The 19951-nt window shown below is 35.8% G+C and overlaps 1 protein-coding gene across 1 annotated transcript in view; it reads right to left on the minus strand.

Annotated features, from left to right (window-relative positions):
• Positions 1-19951, minus strand: part of cacna1ia (calcium voltage-gated channel subunit alpha1 Ia) — a 229265-nt gene that overhangs the window by 14421 nt on the left and 194893 nt on the right. Inside the window, 6 exon segments of the mRNA XM_051106068.1 lie at positions 3768-4142; positions 9619-9740; positions 9976-10054; positions 14979-15049; positions 17849-17982; positions 18987-19096. Coding sequence (XP_050962025.1) covers positions 3768-4142; positions 9619-9740; positions 9976-10054; positions 14979-15049; positions 17849-17982; positions 18987-19096 — 891 coding nt within the window.

Here is a 19951-nt window from a genome sequence, read left to right on the forward strand (position 1 = left end):
TAAAATGAAATGTTATGATATGTAAAGGCAATATACACCTAAATGCATGAGCATGCACAAACGCTGACAATTAGGTACATAAACAAACCCAGGTTCACAACTGAATCTGTGTGCTTAACACTGCAATGAATTCAACCCTTCAATTAGCATTCCGTTTCTTTCTCTCTCTGTCCTCCTCCTCTCTTTTCCTCTTCTTTCGGCAGTTACATAATCTGCTGCAGAAGCTAAAAATGGACAGGTAAAGACAATTATAGCTCCACAATAGCTGCCTGACAGTGAGTCATCACGGCGTGCGTGCGTGTGTGTGTGTCTGTGCGAGTGCACCACAACATTTGTCAGTGTTCTGTTTTTAGCAGTTCAGTCATGCATGTGCAGAACTTTTTCTTTCCTGGTGGATTTGGCTCAACAGTTAATCATTTGATCCTTAACTTAATTACAAAAGGTGATTAATTGTAGTTTAGTGTGTTTGCGTATCTAAGAGAGCATTGCAGACCGACACAAAGTGTTGCCATGGCGACAGCACCCAAGCTGGGGCGAGTCCCGAGGCTCTATAATGAAAACGTCTCATTCTGTGGCTTCTCCTTCCTCCTTATTATGCCTCTTTTGCCCTTTTTAGCAGACCCAAATCATACTTCATGAGCAAAGGGCACTAACGTTTTTTTCCATGCATGAAGACAAATGATTGCTACAAAACACTACAGACACTATGCACACTTGTACAGAACATTTGAAAAATCATCCATTCATTCATCTATATAAGGCTAGGTATGATGGTACTGTTATACAACATGATGGTAGAAATGTGTCAGTTGCTAAAGATTCTGCTATAGGGGAGAATATGGTAGATGTGTCAGTGGTTAACCAGTGTCACCCCATTCATCTAAAGTAAATTTGGTCACTTGACCATATATATATTTGGGTAGTTGACAAATAGGCAGTAAAAATGTTTTTTGAGGAAATACAGTAAAAGATATTTTTGTTTTTTGATTTTTTAATGGAACTGTACCATAAATTTGTCCTATGGTGTGACAGCAAAAATTAAAAAAAAAAAAAAAAACTCTTAATAATATACAAATAGCATGAGAGAGATTTATCTTCATTGTAAGACACTTATTTTCATATAGTGTTATTTATTTAATACGAATTTATAATTAACAATAATTTCCTTATGACTTGTTGGACAATTTTAAGACGAACTTTGACAACAAGACAAAGCTGTCATCTGTTCAAAACTGCTGAAAATTAATTTTAAGAAGAGTGATATTTCTATCTCGCCTATTGGAATACTCAACTGTTATTTGTTGTTTTTTTTTTAAGAAATTTTGAGATAAAAACAAATCTGTGGTTCTTTTACGTGTGTCACACCATAGGACATTATGTCACACTAAAGGACAGAAATGGTAGTTATCAAAGTATTTCTATTTAATGTTGAACATGTCAAAGAAGAAAGAATATTTAATTTTGATGCAAACAATATCAACATGTTTTTTAAACAAAACTAAATCATTTTCATCAACAAAATTCAGTCTCTTAGTCAATCAGTATGTTACTGGAACTCTTCTAAATATGATATTCAAACTATATTCACTAAGGTGCGAATTTTTTTTAAAGTATATAGATACTCTTTTTAAGGCATAATTTTGATTCTGTATAATTTCTGCATCGCTCTCTTAGGATATCCTGTATCTGTTTGTATTTCCGTGTCCTTTCTCTTCCACTAATTTCTCTCCCTCAATTCTTTCTGTTTGAAAAACAAAGTATGAGATTTTATACTTATTTCCATGACACTTTATAACAAAACAAGTCTTCTGCAAAAACATCAGAAAATAGTTCAATTAATGTAATTACTGCATGTAATTAAACAAATCTTATTTAATTATTTAAAATGCTTTTTAAAGAGACTTTGTCCTCTGGTGTGACAGTGCAGGTGTCACACTGGAGGACATTATCTGTCACACCATAGGACGTTTCAGCTTTTTGCATCAATTAATCACCATGCTATTAAACTAACCTGTCATTAGTGGTTAGCAAGACACATTTGCATAATTTTCCATGATTTAGTATAACATACAGTTTTTAATTAAAAATATATATATAATTTACAGGTGTCACACTAAAGGACAACAAAATGTAAAACTTTTGTAGTGATTCCAAAAAAGTTAAATATTTGAACGTTTCTGAGATAAAAATTTACCAAGTGCACATGTCATGGGCTTCACAGGGGGCTTCAGTAACATGATCATGAATGGAGTCCTTCAACTAATTAAATTTTTTTGGAATTGGCCGATTTAAAATCAGGATATGGTGTCACACCAGAGGACATGGTTTTCAGAGACAAAATATATCTGGTTCCTACGCTTTCAGAAATGTATTGATGAAAAAATTATTGCCATTTACTAAAAAAGACACTTGTACAATTATGCCGGAGGTATTTATTAACATTTTTATGCTTTTCTTTTTAATTTTTAAAAGTTGTAATTTATTGAACGATGCTTGAGACAGTCACACCATAGGACAATTTTGACATTTGACTCAAAAATGTAATAAAAAAAAATAAAAATTCGAATAAAACTGCAGCTTTTATAACAACAGGTCCATGTAGGACAAAGAAATGTTTAATGATTTACTGCATTTTAAATAACGACAATATTAATTATATTAATTTTTATGGTTACACTTTATTTTAAGGTACAATTCTTGCCATTAACAAACCATTAATTATGACTTCTGCCTTAATAAACTCCTAATTTGCTGCTCATTAATAGTGATTAATAGTGTTTTATAAGTACTAATAAACGGCCGATACGCTAGTAATATGCATGTTAATAAGCAACTAGTTAATAGTGAGAACTGGTCCCTATACTAAAGTGTTACAGTTATTTTTAATATTTTTACCCAGGTGCTGGGTAGTTTTTCTTTAACTAAGGTTTTTCAAGTATGGAACGGGCCGAGATTGCAGTAGAGAGGTAACCAAAGCTTACAGGCAGCGTTTATTTGAGGTTATAAAGAATAAAAGATTCTGCACCAAATTTGACTTTTGATGGTTGAATAATTTTAAACATGAATGTTTAGAACCAATTAGATTTTTTTCCATTATTCATCAACTTTACATTCTCAGAATCACTCAAATGTGTATTAATAAACGTTCTCCAATAGTTTACTGATGCCTTTGTTGAATAGTTTTCAGAAAATGGTGTTCTCTGCAGCAAAATGTCTTGCAGGTCAAGGGAGTTGAATAATTTTGATTGCAACTGTATAATCATATAACAATCACAACCATATTGTGATACTGTATATACCATAAACACAATTTAAAATCACTCCTCACTACAGCCATTCATGCATGAATACATCCAACCAAATCACATATTCACCATTCCATTCCTCCATTACCAATCAGTTACTCTATCCCATTATGACCGCAATCATCAATTACATCAAGTATCCATCATTAATGTGTCCATCCATTCAGTCAAACCTTTTATTAATCACTAAATTCACCCGTCTTCAATCTAACCATGCATATCTACAATGCATCCATCATTCATGAGTCATCCATTTATCAACACAGTGACGATCTATCCTTCTTACTTTCAACCAAATGATTAATTCATCAATCCATTGCTCAATAACCCAACCTCTTATCTATTCATCCAACCATCGAACCGAATCATAATATTCATGAATGCATTCCTTCATCAATAATCTGTTTATCAGTCCATCCATCCATTCCCTGCCATCACTGTGCGTGTGGGTGTGTGTCGTACCTGGGCTGGTGAGTAGAGTTTCCTGGCGCTGTTGGGCTCATGGGCCCCTGGGTGTGTGTTTGGGGAGTGAGGTGGAACAGTAGAGCTGGGTCCAGCCCCCTGATGCCCCCCACTGCTCCTCTCCACTACAGACGCCCCTCCTCCGATGCAGCAGAGCGTTCCCTGGGCCAGCTCCAGCTCGATCTCCGCATCCATCTCTGCCTCCTCCTGGGCTTCTTTGTTGGAGTCGTCCAGGTGTTTCATCAGCACTGCCACCACCACATTGATGAGAACAAACTGGGCCGTGAGCACAAAGCTCACAAAGTACAGCGGGGAGATGAATTGTAGGCTGGGATTACAGGTGTATTCGGCCGGCGGGCATTCTCGAAGAGTGTCCTACAGGAGTGAAGAGAGTTACGATAAAGATTTTTAAACTTGTACAGCAGTTAGTTATGTTCAACTCATTTGACTGGACAAATCAGGTATTACGGCTGGGAAAATAAATTGGAGCATTGCAAATCGAGAAATGATTCTGCGATTTACGTGAATGCCTCGCGATTCTGTCTCTTATCGGTTCTGATCTTAATTTTTAACAGCAGGTGGCACTGCATGTTTTAGAAACAGCTGTACTCTGCTTGCTTCCAGTTCCTAACACACGCTTAAACCTAAAACAATCATTTATAAAGTTACAAGTGTATTCACAGTGGGCTGTTTACATTAATCTCATGGTAAAACAGCATTCTGAGCCGAGGTGCAAATACTTTTCTTTGTATGTGCGGTTAAAAAAAAACTAAGCTCAGAATCGATTCCAGAGAGAATCGGAAAATTGGAAAATCTCAGAAATGATCCACAAATCACAATGCATCTATTTATTGTTGTAGCCCTATCAAGTATACAGAATTTCAATACTTCTTTTAGAACTATTTTCACCGATGGAGCAAAATAGGTGGACTGCAGTGATCAACAATTTCTTAATAAGATTTTTTTTGTGTTATTTTCAAATAAAAAAAGTCTTAAAATACTGTTTTAACATGAATTTTATTGAAACAGTTTATTATATTTTATACTGGAAAACAAGACAAAAATACTGGTTAAATCATTCCTGCATTGTGTCTAAACAATAATTCAAAACTTTCATAACCAGCCTCTATGTCATGTTTTCCAGAGGTATAATTTTTTATATATATATATATATTTAAAAAGACACATTTATTTGGTGTTTAAACTTTAAATGTTTATGTTCAAATGGGGTAAGAAAAACTAATTTAGTTAAATTCACATATTCTTTATAAACAAATATAATATAAATATTACATATAATAAAATATATAATATACAATATAATACTATACTCTATTTAAGCTTGTTTCCATCATGGCATAAAAAAAAATAAAAAATAAATAAATAATGGTAATTGCTTGCAATTGCAAGTTTATATCTCTTTTTTATAGACACAAAAGTTGTAATTACCTTTTTTTTAATCCCAATTTCAAATATTTTCAAATAATATTTATTAAAAAATGCAGTAACACTTTACAAAAAAATATAATTTGTTAACATTAGTTAATACATTTATTACACTATATATTCATCTTTGTTAATTAATAAAAATATAGTGGTAACAGTTAACAATAAGGTTCATTGGTTACCATTAGTTACCATTACAATGCTTCAGCAGCATTTATTAATCTTTTACTAATGCATTATTAATATCACAAATTGTGTTTGTTAACATTAGTTAATGCACTGTGAACTAACATGAACAAACAATAAACGACTGTATTTTTATTAACTAACATTAACAAAGATTAATACATAGTGTAATAAATTAATTGTTCATTGTTGGTTCATGTTAGTTAATACATTAAAAAATGTTAACAAATGACACCTTATTATAAAGTGTTACCAATATAGTTGTTTACTGTTTGTTCATTTAAATTCACAGTGCATTAACTAATGTTAGCAAACACAACTTCCGATTTTAATAATGCATTAGTAAATGCTGAAATTAACATTAACTAAGATTAATAAATGCTGCTGACGCATTGTTAATTCTTAGTTCATGTTAACTAATGTAGTTAACTAATGTTATTGAAAGAACATTGGAAACACATTTACATTGTGTCTGAAATGTCAAACTTAATATGTACTTGTTTGAAAAACTGTTGTTTAACAGCACTTTCGCTGTGTGCTGAACACTTGACACCCATTTCTGAAAATAATACTAATTACATCAATCAAACAGTAGCCATTAGCTAATAAAACCATTTTCCATAGCCTTGACTTCCTAGAGGCAGGAGATAACCAGTACTTAGTGTGACTACTGTCTTCTCCTTCTTACTCTTATCATCTGCAGTTTGATTAGCATGAGCTATAGGAACAATAGGAACAAATCCCAGAATGCCAATTTCATTCTGATTTATTTTGATATAACATAAACTCTCTCTTTTTTTCTCCAAAGCTGCTGTGACTGAGAGGCAGATGGGTACACGTTCTGACAGTAATTTTGCTTGGCCACTCATGCGTGTGGTTGGGGTTTGGGGAGGCGGTGGCTTCTCTGCAGGTATGTAGGAACTTAGGTTGTAATTTACAGCTCTGATTATGGTGCTTTGGCTGCCAGGAAACCACTGCAAGCCTCCGTCAACCATAAAACTCATTGTGTGTGTGCTTAATGGGGGGAGCCTGTCTCCTTCCATCAAACACACCCTCTGGTGTGTGCGGGGCGGTACACATCGATATCGCGCCAATGTGTTCTCATTTATTCAGGTGCGCTTTACTACTGCGCCGAATATGCTGAGCTGGTAGTTCCTCCATCATGTACCTATCATATAAACGGCAGGTTGGAGGGAGAGAAGATGAAGCACGGCGGGTTGTCTTTACACAGGCTGATAAGAACTCATTCTTCAAAGACACATGTATTAGAGACAAGAACAACATAGGGAGGATGAGAGAAACAACAAAGCAAAAGGAGGGTTCAAGAAAAGTGCAAAAAATGGTGAGAACAGACTGTAACATTGTAGATTTATAAGCTGCTACCTCAAAGGACTCTTCACTGCAACCTATCCTGGTCTCTTTGGTCAAACATTAGAAATCATAAGCATCTAAGTATCGCAAGTGTCTAGTTGTCAGCTTTCTTTGTTGAATATTCTGTGCTTAAATGGAACTAATTATAGATGTCACTCACGATGGCTTTATAAAATGGCAATATTGTATCTAATACAAAACAACCAAGTCTTCACTTCATTTGGTTTTGTTTTGTGTGCTATAATGAATGCAGATCCAGCACTGGAATTTGTAATTTTTAATATTTTGCTGAGCAGTCGCTTCAGTTTTCTTCAGTCCCAGAAACTGACAACAGCAATGTTCTAGTCTTTTTTTTTATGGTGGAATAATAAAACAAAATGCACAGAAATGTATTCCTGTCACTGGTGCGCTGTAAGCCTAATGCAATTATGGCTCTGTTTATTGTGGTCTTGAATCCCTCATACTCAGATCTAAATCATATTTGGTTTTGAACTGCTGATCCATGCATTTATCCACTAATCTACAAAATCCCAGGAACAACAGTGGCAGATGTAGGGATAAAGATATCAAATTAAATATGTCAGCTCATTTGAGCTCTTGAAACAGGCAGCAAGAATGACTGTTCAGCCTATGATGGTTAAAATGAATAAAATTAACAAATGAACATGCGGAATTCATTAGCTAAGTATTCGCCATTTCTGGTCATCTGTGTACCTACACTAATGTTAAAAAGTTTGGAGTCAGTAAGATTTGTATTATTATTTATTTTAAATAAATGTATACTTTTATACTAAATGATTAGTCCACTTGTAGAATAAAAAATTCCTGATTATTTTCTCATCCCCATGTCATCCAAAATGTTCATGTCTTTCTGTCTTCAGTTGAAAAGAAGGAAAACATTTCTGGATTTTTCTTCATATAGTGGACTTCAATAGGATCAACGGGTTGAAGGTCCAAATTGCAGTTTCATTGCAGCTTTAAAGGGCTCTACATGATCCCATCTGAGGAATAAGGGTCTTATCTAGTGAAATGATCTGAACAAAAAAAAGAAGAAAAAAAAAAATGTATATACTTTTTAACCACAAATGCTCATCTTGCACTAGCTCTGCAATGTGCGCCCGCATCTTCACATCGAAAAGGTCACGCGTAGTTTTGTCTGTGTACAAAAAGGTAGGGTAGGGCGAAAGAAAAACTTATTTTCTCCTCCATATTCACAATTGCCCAACATTGTTGTTTTACCTTTTTTTTGTATTGGGGCGTTTGACTTTCTTTGTACACTTGCTTGTAAACACTAGGTTGGTACTTTCGCCTAGGTGTTCGTCTGGTGGTTTATTTTTTTAAGAAAACGACCAATCGTTTTGCTAGTCATGTAGAATCCTTTGAAGCTGCACTGAAACAGCAATTTATCCACCTTATTTTTTAATGCAGAAGTAAGCTGTTTTGTACAGCAAAAAATAGCTGGACGTGGATGAGACCAGAAGCCAGACACATTAAGGGCCAGTGCGAACCATCTTTTGCCATTAAAATTGTATTGTCAGGTTTTTCTAAAGATGTGCAATGATGAATTAGCGCTGAAAAGGCGTGGACAGAGCTGTTTTTGCACCAGACCTTGCTGAATATGCATTTGTAGGAGTTTCCCTTTCAGACGCAAAATTTATGAGAGGACAGTATCCAAATGAATCACGCAATGCATTTTACTAATGTCTGCACTTGTCAAATTACTGCCATTTGTGGCATTATTTAACGCCCCAAGAAAGCATCTCTTAAACTATTTTGCGCTTGAAATGGCTGCAATTATTGTTGCTGGAGGAGGCACCGCAGAGAACAGAGAGCGTATGGTAGAAGGGAGAGGATTTTTTTCCACATGTATTAATGTATTTGTAATGCCAGAAGAACACATTATCTGAACATATCGTATGCCGAGCCATGTTATTTTTAATTTGCTTCAGGAAATAAAAGACGACTTGGAACCCTCAACTAGGAGTCACGCAATAGCAAGTCTATCAAAACTTCTAGCAAACCTTAATTTTTTGGCCTCCAGTTCTTTTCAACATACTGTGGCTTCTTTATTTTTTTATTTTTGATTACACTACGCTAATCTGCACTGTGCTTGGTATACTGCGATGATATGTAAATGAGATGTTGTGTATGTGTTCCTTAATTTGTTCATTGTCAGTAAATCACCTGCAGATATTGCACTAATTTGCCCTGTTTCGTAAAACTGGCCCCAAATTTACAAATGGCCGTGCCTGCTCTTAGGGGTGATCCCCACTCGAGTCTATTATATGGTGAAAAATCCTGGAATGTTTTCCTCAAAAAACTTAATTTCTTTGCGACTGAAGAAAGACATGAACATCTTGGATGACATGGGGGTGAGTACATTATCAGGAAGTTTGTATTCTGAAAGTGAACTAATCTTTTAAGCAATGATACATTAAATTGATTAAAAGTGACAGTAAAGACATTCATAAAGCAGCATTTTTAAGCAGCACAACGCTGATATTAATAACCAATATTTCTAATAATCAGCATATTAGAATGATTTCTGAAGGATCATGTGACACTGAAGACTGGAGTAATGATGCTGAAAATTCAGCTTTGCCATCACAGGAATAAATTACATTTTAAAATATATAAAAAAAGAAAACATTTATTTTAAATTCTAATAATATTTTACAGAGTAACTGTTTTTTCTGTATTTTTTTAAACAAATGTAACTTTGGTAAACATAAGATTTCTTTTAAAACCTTTTTAAAATCTCCAAACTAAACAAATACAAGTTTACTAAATGCCCCCACCTGTTCATATAACAAAAGTGATGCTTCTATAGCTTTTTGTTCTGCTGTACCTTCATTATGCCGTTCCAGTTGTCACCAGTGGAGACCTGGAAGAGCGTGAGGAAAGCCATGCCGAAGTTCTCAAAGGTGGCGTGACGGCTCATGCCCTCACATGGGTAGTCCTCGTTGCACACTGTAGGGAACAGATAGAGCCATAGAGAGAGTTTGCATTATTGAATACTATATTTTGTGAATGTCTGTTATCACCTAAAAGTTTAGCCTCAATGCTACCTATGCAGTCATGCCAAATTCAGCTTTGTATTCAGAAGAATTGAACAGACAGAACACCAGTGAGGTAGAGAGAGAGAAAGGGCTTTGAAACGAAAATAAGCATCAAAAGGAGTAAAAAATGAGTAGTATGTGTTTACCCAGCTCTCCAAACAATTCCACCCCCAGTGCAGCATAAATGAAGAACAGCAGCATGAAGAGGAGGCCAAGGTTCCCCACCTGAAAGACACCAATTAAGACTGAAACCAGCGTACATGCACTCATCCTTGACACAAAATACAGGCACATGCTGTGATACATTTACACTGAATCACTTAGCAGACGCTTTTATCCAAAGCAAATGACAATTAAAAGCCAATCGGAGTACGACAATCTGCATTGAGCTAACGCTAGTGCACAAAATCGTGTAGTTTTGGACTAAATCTCTCCAACCTGAAATCTCTCTGCCCTGTATTCAGTGCAAAATTCATTTTATTTTCTTTTTTATAGGTCAAAGAAGACAGATCACAATTTTAAGTAAAACACATTTTCTCCCTCACATTAACCCTACAGTGCCTTAATAAAAAAAGCCATTTTCCCTCATGTTTAAACCTTATTAAATTGTTGTATTTATGCTTGAAACCAGAACAAAAAGCATAAATAAAAACCTAAATTCAAGATATATCTCACATTATTTTGTGCAATTTTGCTTCTCATGTACATACATCAAGTTATGAGAAAGATTATATACTTTTTTCTAAAAAAGAAAGGGTAAAAATGATTAAGAACACGATTTTTGCAGGGTTTCTAGGATAAAGCATTACCCCTAGTTTTAAAACAGATGGAAGAAGTGTCTGGAACAGACATAACAATAACAAAAAGCAATGTAATGTACATGTTAATGTCTCTGCCCCTGCAATTTGAGTCTCTCTGTAGACGCAGTCTGTACCTGCTCCCCTGCAGCAAAATGAAGCAGAACAAATTTGTGATTTAACAAAAGCTCATAAATGATGGATGGAACCAGTGGTCATGTCAGAGGTACAGCTCTGGGAACAGAATTAACCCTCTTAATGGAGGAAATGACCTGTCCTAATGTGGCCAGAGCACGTGGAGCATGCACGCTTGCAAGGCTCTCCACGTTAACGCTAACACACTAGCTTGTCAGGAACATCAGGGTGTGCCCACTACAGCACAGCCATCTCAAAACAAAACAAACAGATGAGATAAAAAACCGAAGGCGACAAAGAATATGGCACAGGCGCTAACAGCTAGTCTAAAGTGCTGGTAATTAGGAAAACAGTGTGAGAGAGCTATAAACGTGTAAAATAGTGAATAAAACAATCAGCTTAGATCGCATTAATGTAATGTGTATAGTTACATGATGCGGTTGGTTGTGACGTTTTATGTGGCGTGCCAGCGGGTATGATAAAACAACAGCTGAGCTTTATTACCATTTAATGCTAAGTAATGGCCTATCAAAGCTACAAACCAATGCTACAAAACGACAAAGACATTTTGGCTTCAAGATGTTAGGGGAAACATTATGACTTAACAGAACCACGATTTGTATATAAAAGCTTAAAAGTACTTCATTCTTTTTCATTTCGTTCCTAAAATGAGCATCTCTTGAGCATCTCTGGCAAATCTAGAATGAGCATATGATGTTCAAAAATGTAGTATTGGAAGTTTTTCACAAGCCTATGATGCACAAAATAATAGTTAGGCAGCTTGCAAAGTACTATGGTACAGTGATGGTCTCAGACGGTAAATTCACACCGTTTGATATGTATTGTGGTACTGATGATTACTATATTCATGTACCATATGTACTTTAAGGTCCTTGAAAGAATAGCATGGTACTATGTCCCAAAAAATTCTATAATTGTCAGTTAATACTAATACAGTTAAGGACACCACCAATTAATCACAAGTGAGTGTCAATTACTTTCAAATAACTATTATACTTTTGAGTTTTCTATTCAAAGAATCCTTAAAAACAGGATCAGAGATCCACTGTTTTCAATGCTGATAATAAATGGTTCTTAAGCAGCAAATCAGCATATCAGAATGATTTCTGAAGGATCATGTGACACTGAAGACTGGAGTACTGATGCTGAAAATTCAATTTTGCCATCACAGGAATAAATTACATTTTAAAAAATATACTAAATTACAGAAGTGTTAAATTATAATAATATTACACAATATTACTGTTTACTGTATTTTTTAATCAAATAAACACAGCCTTGGTAAGCATAAGAGACTTAAAAAAACTTTTGAAAATAGTGTGTATCTCTTGCGTAAGGTAATTGTACTGTGAAACCTAATCTATTATTTACTTATAATTTTTTAACATCATGTCAGCAGCAAGGCTGGCGAGAATAAAGTGATGTTATGATGAATTGCTTGTTGTATTCCTCATTTGTAAGTTGCTTTGGATGAAAGTGTCTGCTAAATAATGAATAAATGTAAATGGAATTATTAACAACATTAAAGATTAATACGATCACACTACAATAAGGTTCATTAGTTAACTTTAGTTAACTACATTAGTTAACATGAGCTAAGAATGAACAATACTTCTACAGCATTTATTAATCATATGTTAATTGAAGCATTTACCAGTGCATTAGTTAATGCACTGAACTAACATGAACAAGAAGTAACAATGAATGACTATTTTTATTTACTTACGTTAACAAAGATAAATACAAAACTCTAATAAATGTGTTGGCAACACGTTCTTACTCCCAACTCGTCACATTTTGACGCCTGGTCAGGACCCCTTGGCGTCACTTTTTGATGCTCAGGGTACCCTTTTAGCGTCACTTTTGGACGTGCAGGGTCCTCCATTGCTTTTAGTTGTTTGCATTACGTGTCACGTTTAATGGTTTGCATGCATTTGCAAAAATAGAAATCATTTTATATTCATTTATGCTTTCATAGATATTTTAGAGCACCTAACCCCACCCCTACCCTAAACTTACCCACTTCTGAACAATATCAAACACAATATGAAAGCAACAGGAAAATAAAAGTACAGTGACAGGTATAGATTGCAAAAACTGACCATAAGCAGGTTGTTTTTCATGTACGCGGGTTGAAGTGACTTTTTCCCAGGGGACCCCCCTCCAAATGCGATTGGGCTACTTTTGGGCTAGTTTTGAGTAGCAATTGGGTGCGTTTTGTTGTGAAAACCTGGCAACCCTGGCACACAGGATGAGCTGTACAACGGAGACGGCGATCATGACTACTCCTCTCAAAAATCAATTGTCTGCCTCGGAAGTTATTAAGTTATTAAAAAGGATATTAATACTTTTTAAATAAATTGTGACTAATTGTATCTGCCTGTTATATCCTGTGTTTTACATTAAAAAATGGTTAGGTTTAGAGGCAGGGGTTGGTTTACGTGCTCATAAATGTGTAAATAGCGAAATGTAAAAATAATTGTTTTGACTGTTTACACTGTTCACCAATAAATATGCAATAATGGCAAAATTATTACCCAATATGTAATTTAATCATGATGATAAAATTCCCAATGCCTTTCACATCAGCATATTGATGTTAAAGGTTTCTTATTTAAAGCAATGGAAGATCCAGCACGTCGAAAAATAAAACTAAAGTGGTACCCTGTGGTTTCTTAAGTGATCCTGACCAAGCGTCAATATGTGACGAGTTGGGAGTGAGAATGTTTTGGTATTGTTCATTGTTTGTTCATACATTAACTAATGTTAACAAATGACACCTTATTGTAAAGTGTTACCATTAATACAGTACATTCAGGTGATTCTTTTCCGAACACACCAGTTAAACATATCTCTGAGTAAAAACATAGTCTATTTACATTAAAAATCGTCCAGTAAAACATGCTTAGGCAAAGCTAAATCTATACGAGGATCACAAGAAGGTTAAATGATATAGGCTAAAGTATAAAAGCCAATCTGAAGCCTATGGGGAATGAGCAGTGTCTCTAAGAGAGTTGTAAAGGAAATGCACAGGAGTTTCTGGAAGGATGTACTAAATAAGAACTGTGTGTGTGGTGGGACTGAGTGCCTGAGTGGCTCTTTAATCAGCTACAGCGTTAATTACCTCACAGATGCCATGGGGATAAGACATTGGGCCCAGCAGTAATGAACAAGGGATCGATATCCACAGAGGAGTGACGCTTTACTCCACCCTGGAGATGTCTACCCAGCAGTTCTCTCCTCAAGCAGTCACCACTCCGTGACCATGAAAGAGTTGCGGATTGCTTTATGGAGAGTGTGTGTGAACTGCTTTCTTTTTCACGTTTTCACCTGTCATCTTTTTTTTTTTAAACTTGCGTCAGGGATAGTTCACCCAAAAATGAAAATTCTGTCATTAACTACTCACCCTCATGTCACTGCAAACCCTTAAGACCTTTGTTAACCTTCGAAAGCAAATTAAGATATTAATCTCAATAATGGCAGCAGATGGTCATTATTTTTGTTTTCATTGCACACAAAAAGCATTCTTGTAGCTTCATAAAATTACAGTTGAACCACCAATGTCTTTACTACCTTTCTGGATTTGGGAACATTTCAATTGCATTGTTGTTTATGCAGGGTCAGAAATCTTTCAGATTTCATCAAAAATATCTTAATTTGTGTTGTAAAGATGAACAAAGGTCTAACTGGTTTGGAACGACATCAGGGTGAGTAATTAATGACATAACTTTCATTTTTGGGTGAACTATCCCTTTAACTATTCCTCAAACTTACAAGGGGGATCAAAATGCTGGATCTTGCTACACTAGAGTTCCAAGGTTTTTTTTTTTTTATTATACTCATTCCTTTTTCATATGTCTTTTTTATTTGATTTTATGTTGTGCTTTAAAGGTGTGATATAAAAATAAAGTTTATTATTAATGTATCCCAGTTGAAAAAGCAATGAACAAGATGAATGTGCTTGTGCACGTCTGTGTATAAAAAAGCAGGTACTTTATTCTTGCTTTGGGGTTATTATCTGCCCTGAGCGAGTTTGCCGTTCTTATGAATCACCAAATTTCATGGGCCAATGAGCAGCCTGTTCTTGTTGTCGACACTGCTTGGATGACTTCCTCTTCTCAAGCCAAAATATGACTAAAAGTGGGTGGGGTGACAGCGCATTGCTTCATCAGAGGGGGTTGTAGTGGTATTATCACCTGTGGCAGGGCTTGAACTACCGTATCCAGCAGCGCTCTCATTCCCGTGGCCATCTTTAACAGCTTCAGCACTGTCAGAGAGAGCGAGAAAGAGAGAGAGAGAGTTGCAGAGAGTTCAACAAGACAGCTCAGTCTGTGTGCTTGTCTATGAGGCGTTGATCATTTCAGAAGAAGAAAAACAAAGAGGCCGATAACAGACAAGGATTTCGTCCCCCCTCCAACCTTGGTTTAATTCCAGACTAAACGGCTAATGAGGAGAGAAGGAAAAGGTCAGGGCTAAAATTAAACCCCTTGCACTGCCGCCCTCTCCCCGTACAGATGTAGAGTGATGGCACACTACCTCAGTGATGGCTGTGGACAACAGCAGGATTAAATACCAGATTAAACTCTAGACAAACAGATCAATCCTCAATAATACAGCACCACTGACCTGTGCAAAAGACCATTTTGGTATGATGGAGTCGATATTTCTAAGGCTCGTATTGGGTAATGAGGCGGACGTAAGACTCATTGGCTATTAGGGGCTTATCAACACACGGGCCACTGATCAGGTGTTAGAGGCAAATGGGGGGGAGAAAATTAGAGATTTGGGGAGACAAATAGAATTTGGCGCTGGAGATGAGTATTAAAACAACATTTCGTAACAATATTCTGTACATGAAGGCAGCTCATTTGTATTTCAGGCTGGCTGGTCGATTAAAAGATTAAACAGTGCACTGAGACGGGAAATAAAGCGGTCTGATTTGATCTGGAGTACAGTGCAGACAAAATAAATAGATTTTTGTCATTTATTAAGATAAAAGATAAGCATGCGGTGTGCTCATAGTGCGCATGTGGGGGATCAAGTTCAAATCTGGCTCGCAACATTTCGCAGGCTCATTCCTTTTCTCTTACTCCTCATCATTTCCTGTTCCTTTCGCACTTGCCACTCAATAAAAGTGATAAAGGGCTAAAAATAAATAAAAGAAAGATAAAAGTCAAGAGAGTAATGGCTGTGGTGTGTGACAATAACCGCTTGCGGAGATTACACCAGAATGGATGTGTGGCAGGAGCAATTCTAGGATTTCGGTCTTATCTGAACATGGGCTGATGTGAGTCAGAAAAATACTTCTTGCTTCAAGAGCAAGAGGTTCTGAGTTTAAACTTGCTACGCTGTAATTTGAATAAAGCAATCATACTGCATGTATTATATATACAGCTATATCAGTTTTCACCGACTACAGTGAAGGACTTCATATTCTTGTAAAATATAAAATACATATAATTTTATTATATATATGTTATATATATATATATATATATTTTAGAGTTTACAAGAATATGAAGAATATAACAGTCTAAATCTATATTAAAAATACTGAAAGATACATTATTTTTATTTTATATTTGAATTTTTGGTCCTGTGCATTAATTACTGTGCTATGGAAGCCTGTTTCTGCCACTCAATTAAATATAAAAAAGGTAATTGTAACTTTTTATCTCGTAATTTTAAGTTTACATCTCACAATTCTGACTTTTTTTCTCACAGTTGTGAATTTACATCTCGCTGCATGAACTGCATAATACAAACTTGCAATTCTGAGTATTTTCTTTTATTATTTTTGGTTTTTCAGCATAAAGTCAGAATTGTTTGATATAAACTCACAGTTGTGACATTTTTCCTCAGAATTGCATGATACATATTTATAGTTGCAAGTTAAAGTCAGTATTGCATGACATAAACTTGCAATTGCGAGTTTATATCTCACAATTCTGAGAAAAAAAAAAATCTAAATCGCAAGATAGACTCACATTTGCAAGAAAAAAGGCAGAATTGCGAGTTTATATCCCGCTATTCTGACTTTATAACTTGTAATTGTGAGTTTATATAATGCAATTCTGAGGGAAAAGTCATAACTGGGAGATAAAAACTCACAATTACCTTTTAATTCATTGGCAAAAACAGGTTTCCATAACATGCTATATATACCATGCCACACACACACACAGTTGAGGTCAAAAGTTTTCATACACCGTGCAAAACTTGTGAAATGTTTATTATTTTACCAAAATAAGAGGGATCATAAAAACACATTTTTTTAGTACTGACCTGAACGAGATATTTCACAAAAAAGACATTTATAGTCCACAAAAGAATATAAAAGTATGATTTTGAGATCCATCTTTTCACACTGAGGACAACTGAGGGACTCATGCAACTATTACAGAAGGTTCAAACACTCACTGATGCTCCAGAAGGAAAAACGATGCATTAAGAGCAGAGGGTGTAAACTTTTGAACAGAATGAAGATGTGTACATTTTTCTTATTTTGCCTACATCATATTTTTTTTTTTCATTTAGTACTGCCCTTTAGAAGCTACAAAAGATGCTTACATGTTCCCTAGAAGACAAAATAAGTTCAATTTACCCTGATTTTTAAATTTAAAAAGTTTTCACCCAGCTCTTAATGTATTGTTTTTTCTTGTGAAGCATCACTGAGCATTTGAACCTTCTGTAATAGTTGCATATGAGTCCCTCAGTTGTCCTCAGTGTAAAAAGACTGATCTCAAAATCATACGTTTTGTGTATGTAAGGTGTATATAAACTTTTGACCTCAACTGTATAAAACACAGGCTAGATAAAGGAAAAAATTACATAAACAGAATAAACCAGTTGGTCTAACTAATCGAAAAGACTTTGGTTGGTCAACCATCAAGACCCATTATTGCTGGTAAGGGTCTTGTTTTGTTTTGTTTTCAGCGAGCATCATATAATTACATACTATAAGGAGTCTGACAGTCATTTTGCATTTAGGGGTGCTGAAACTTCTAGCATCAGCTATGATGAGTGGTGCTAGCCAGTGGTCAGTGTCTGTGCTTCTATTACTAACCACGTGCGATGCGTAGGACCCTCATGATACGTATGATGGTGGGGTTGATGGGCAGAGCTGCGCTGATCTCGATCTCCTCCAATGTGATACCCATGACTGACAGCAGCACTATAGCCAAATCCAGCTGGTTCCACCTGCACACATACACAAGGGACAGATTTGCTCAGTTATGCAAAAATTCAACTTTCATGCACTTTGAATCCAACCTTTCCCTCTAGTTTCATTCCACTCTGGTCATTCATTCCTCCAGAGAGGTGGCTTGAAAGAAATTAACATTTGAAGCTCGGTCTGGTCAAACAGGTGGCTTGGGACCTGAATAGTTGCTGGGGACCACTTAATAACACCCAATTAGGGAGAATTAAGGACCCACTCCAGCATAGGTGACCTCATTCGCTAATGCAGGACGAGGGACGGCTCGTTTTTACACTACAGCACAAATCACAGTCGCCCACATCTGCGGTGTTGGAACCAGCCACGGCACACCTGTCTGCGCACACACCTCTGCCATCCGGCTCGTAATTGTGACCTAGTTAAGAGGCACGGAGAGCTCCGACAATAAATAATGGCTTGTTGAAAGCTTTCTGGTGTCAGACCTGAATATGCGTGAATAAAAAAGACAAAGTGCGCTGCGGTCTGAGCCTGGCTTTTTTTTTACTCTTTTAAATGGGTCAATACCATATATTCTAATAAAAGCTACAAAATGCCAGGATGTTTACACTCTGTGCTTGCTCAGTGTACCTTGATACATGTCAGTATTAGTTTATGACAAGCCAGAGGAACCGCTCTTGTAGTCAGCCTAATGATAAGTAGGAGTTCTATTAGGGAAACAAACACAGGAGAGAGATTTCATTAAACCCTTGAGACAAATAACCACGTTCGCTCTCGCTCTTCACTGTAGTCTGCTGCGCTTTGTTGTATTAACATCACGCAGTGCTAATTTCATTTCTATCTGCGCCATGAATGCAACAGCAGATGCAACATTTTTGCCAATAACACATCCTCCAGTGACTCTAGAGAACAAACTAAGGGGATTCGGTCAGGTGGAATCGACATCTAATGAATTCATCAAATCAATTAGCGATCGGAGAAGAGGAAACGTGAGGAGATGAAAGGTGAGAAGGGGAATGGAACTGAATACCTGTCTTTGAAGAAACGTCGGAAACCAAATGCGATGAGCTTCAGGACAGCCTCCAGCACAAAGGTGCTGGTGAAGAAATAATTACAGTACTTGAGTGCGATCTCCAGAGACTGGGGGGGAAGGAAACATACAGACGGAGAGGAAGCCAGAGAGACAGAGGAAGAGAACAAGAGAGGTGTGAATGTTTAAAAGACTTTCGCCTCGGGTTCATAGAGTCAGCCAAACCAGTCATTTTTACAGTAGCAATACAAAATATCAAGTATTCTGTGAATGTTCAGGTAATGCCTAATATATTGAGACAAGGTGCATGTGTTAACTCTAGTTTTAGCCTTCTCCAAGATGTCAAATCATCAGAGGGACTGGGAAATTGTTTAATTTTGAACAAAAAAGTGATATAAGGGCAAAATGATACAAAGATTCTGGATGTAAAAATAAAAATACAACATATTAGTAGGGATGTAACGATATCAAAATCTCACGATACGATAATATCACGATAAGAAGTCCACAATACGATATTATTGCGATATTTTTAAAAAAAGATGAATGAACACCAAAAAATTAACATTTTGTAAATCTTAAAGTTAAATTCTTCTAACAAATGCTCTTTGAGAGTTCAAAATTAAGAGCTCCAACCCACGTTCTTAACTAAGAAAACTTAGAACTCAGAAAACTCAGAAAAAAGTCTGTGAATTGACTTGTACCTAAACTTTAAAGAGGACTCAACCCTCTTTTTATTTGTGTTATACTGTCTCAGTCTGAATTACATTTACATTGGTGTTTTAGGAAACCAAACAAATTAGAATAAAATAATAACAACATTATTGTTATTTCTATGAGAGTAATAGCCATATATTGTATGAATTGTATTAATGAAAATTCATAGGTATATTATTTTTGCTTTACAGTACAGTAGGGAAATTACAATACTTCTTTCCAAATTTATACACTTGAAAGAGATATTT

Source organism: Labeo rohita, chromosome 3, assembly GCF_022985175.1.
Source record: "Labeo rohita strain BAU-BD-2019 chromosome 3, IGBB_LRoh.1.0, whole genome shotgun sequence".
Taxonomy (NCBI): Eukaryota; Metazoa; Chordata; class Actinopteri; order Cypriniformes; family Cyprinidae; genus Labeo; species Labeo rohita.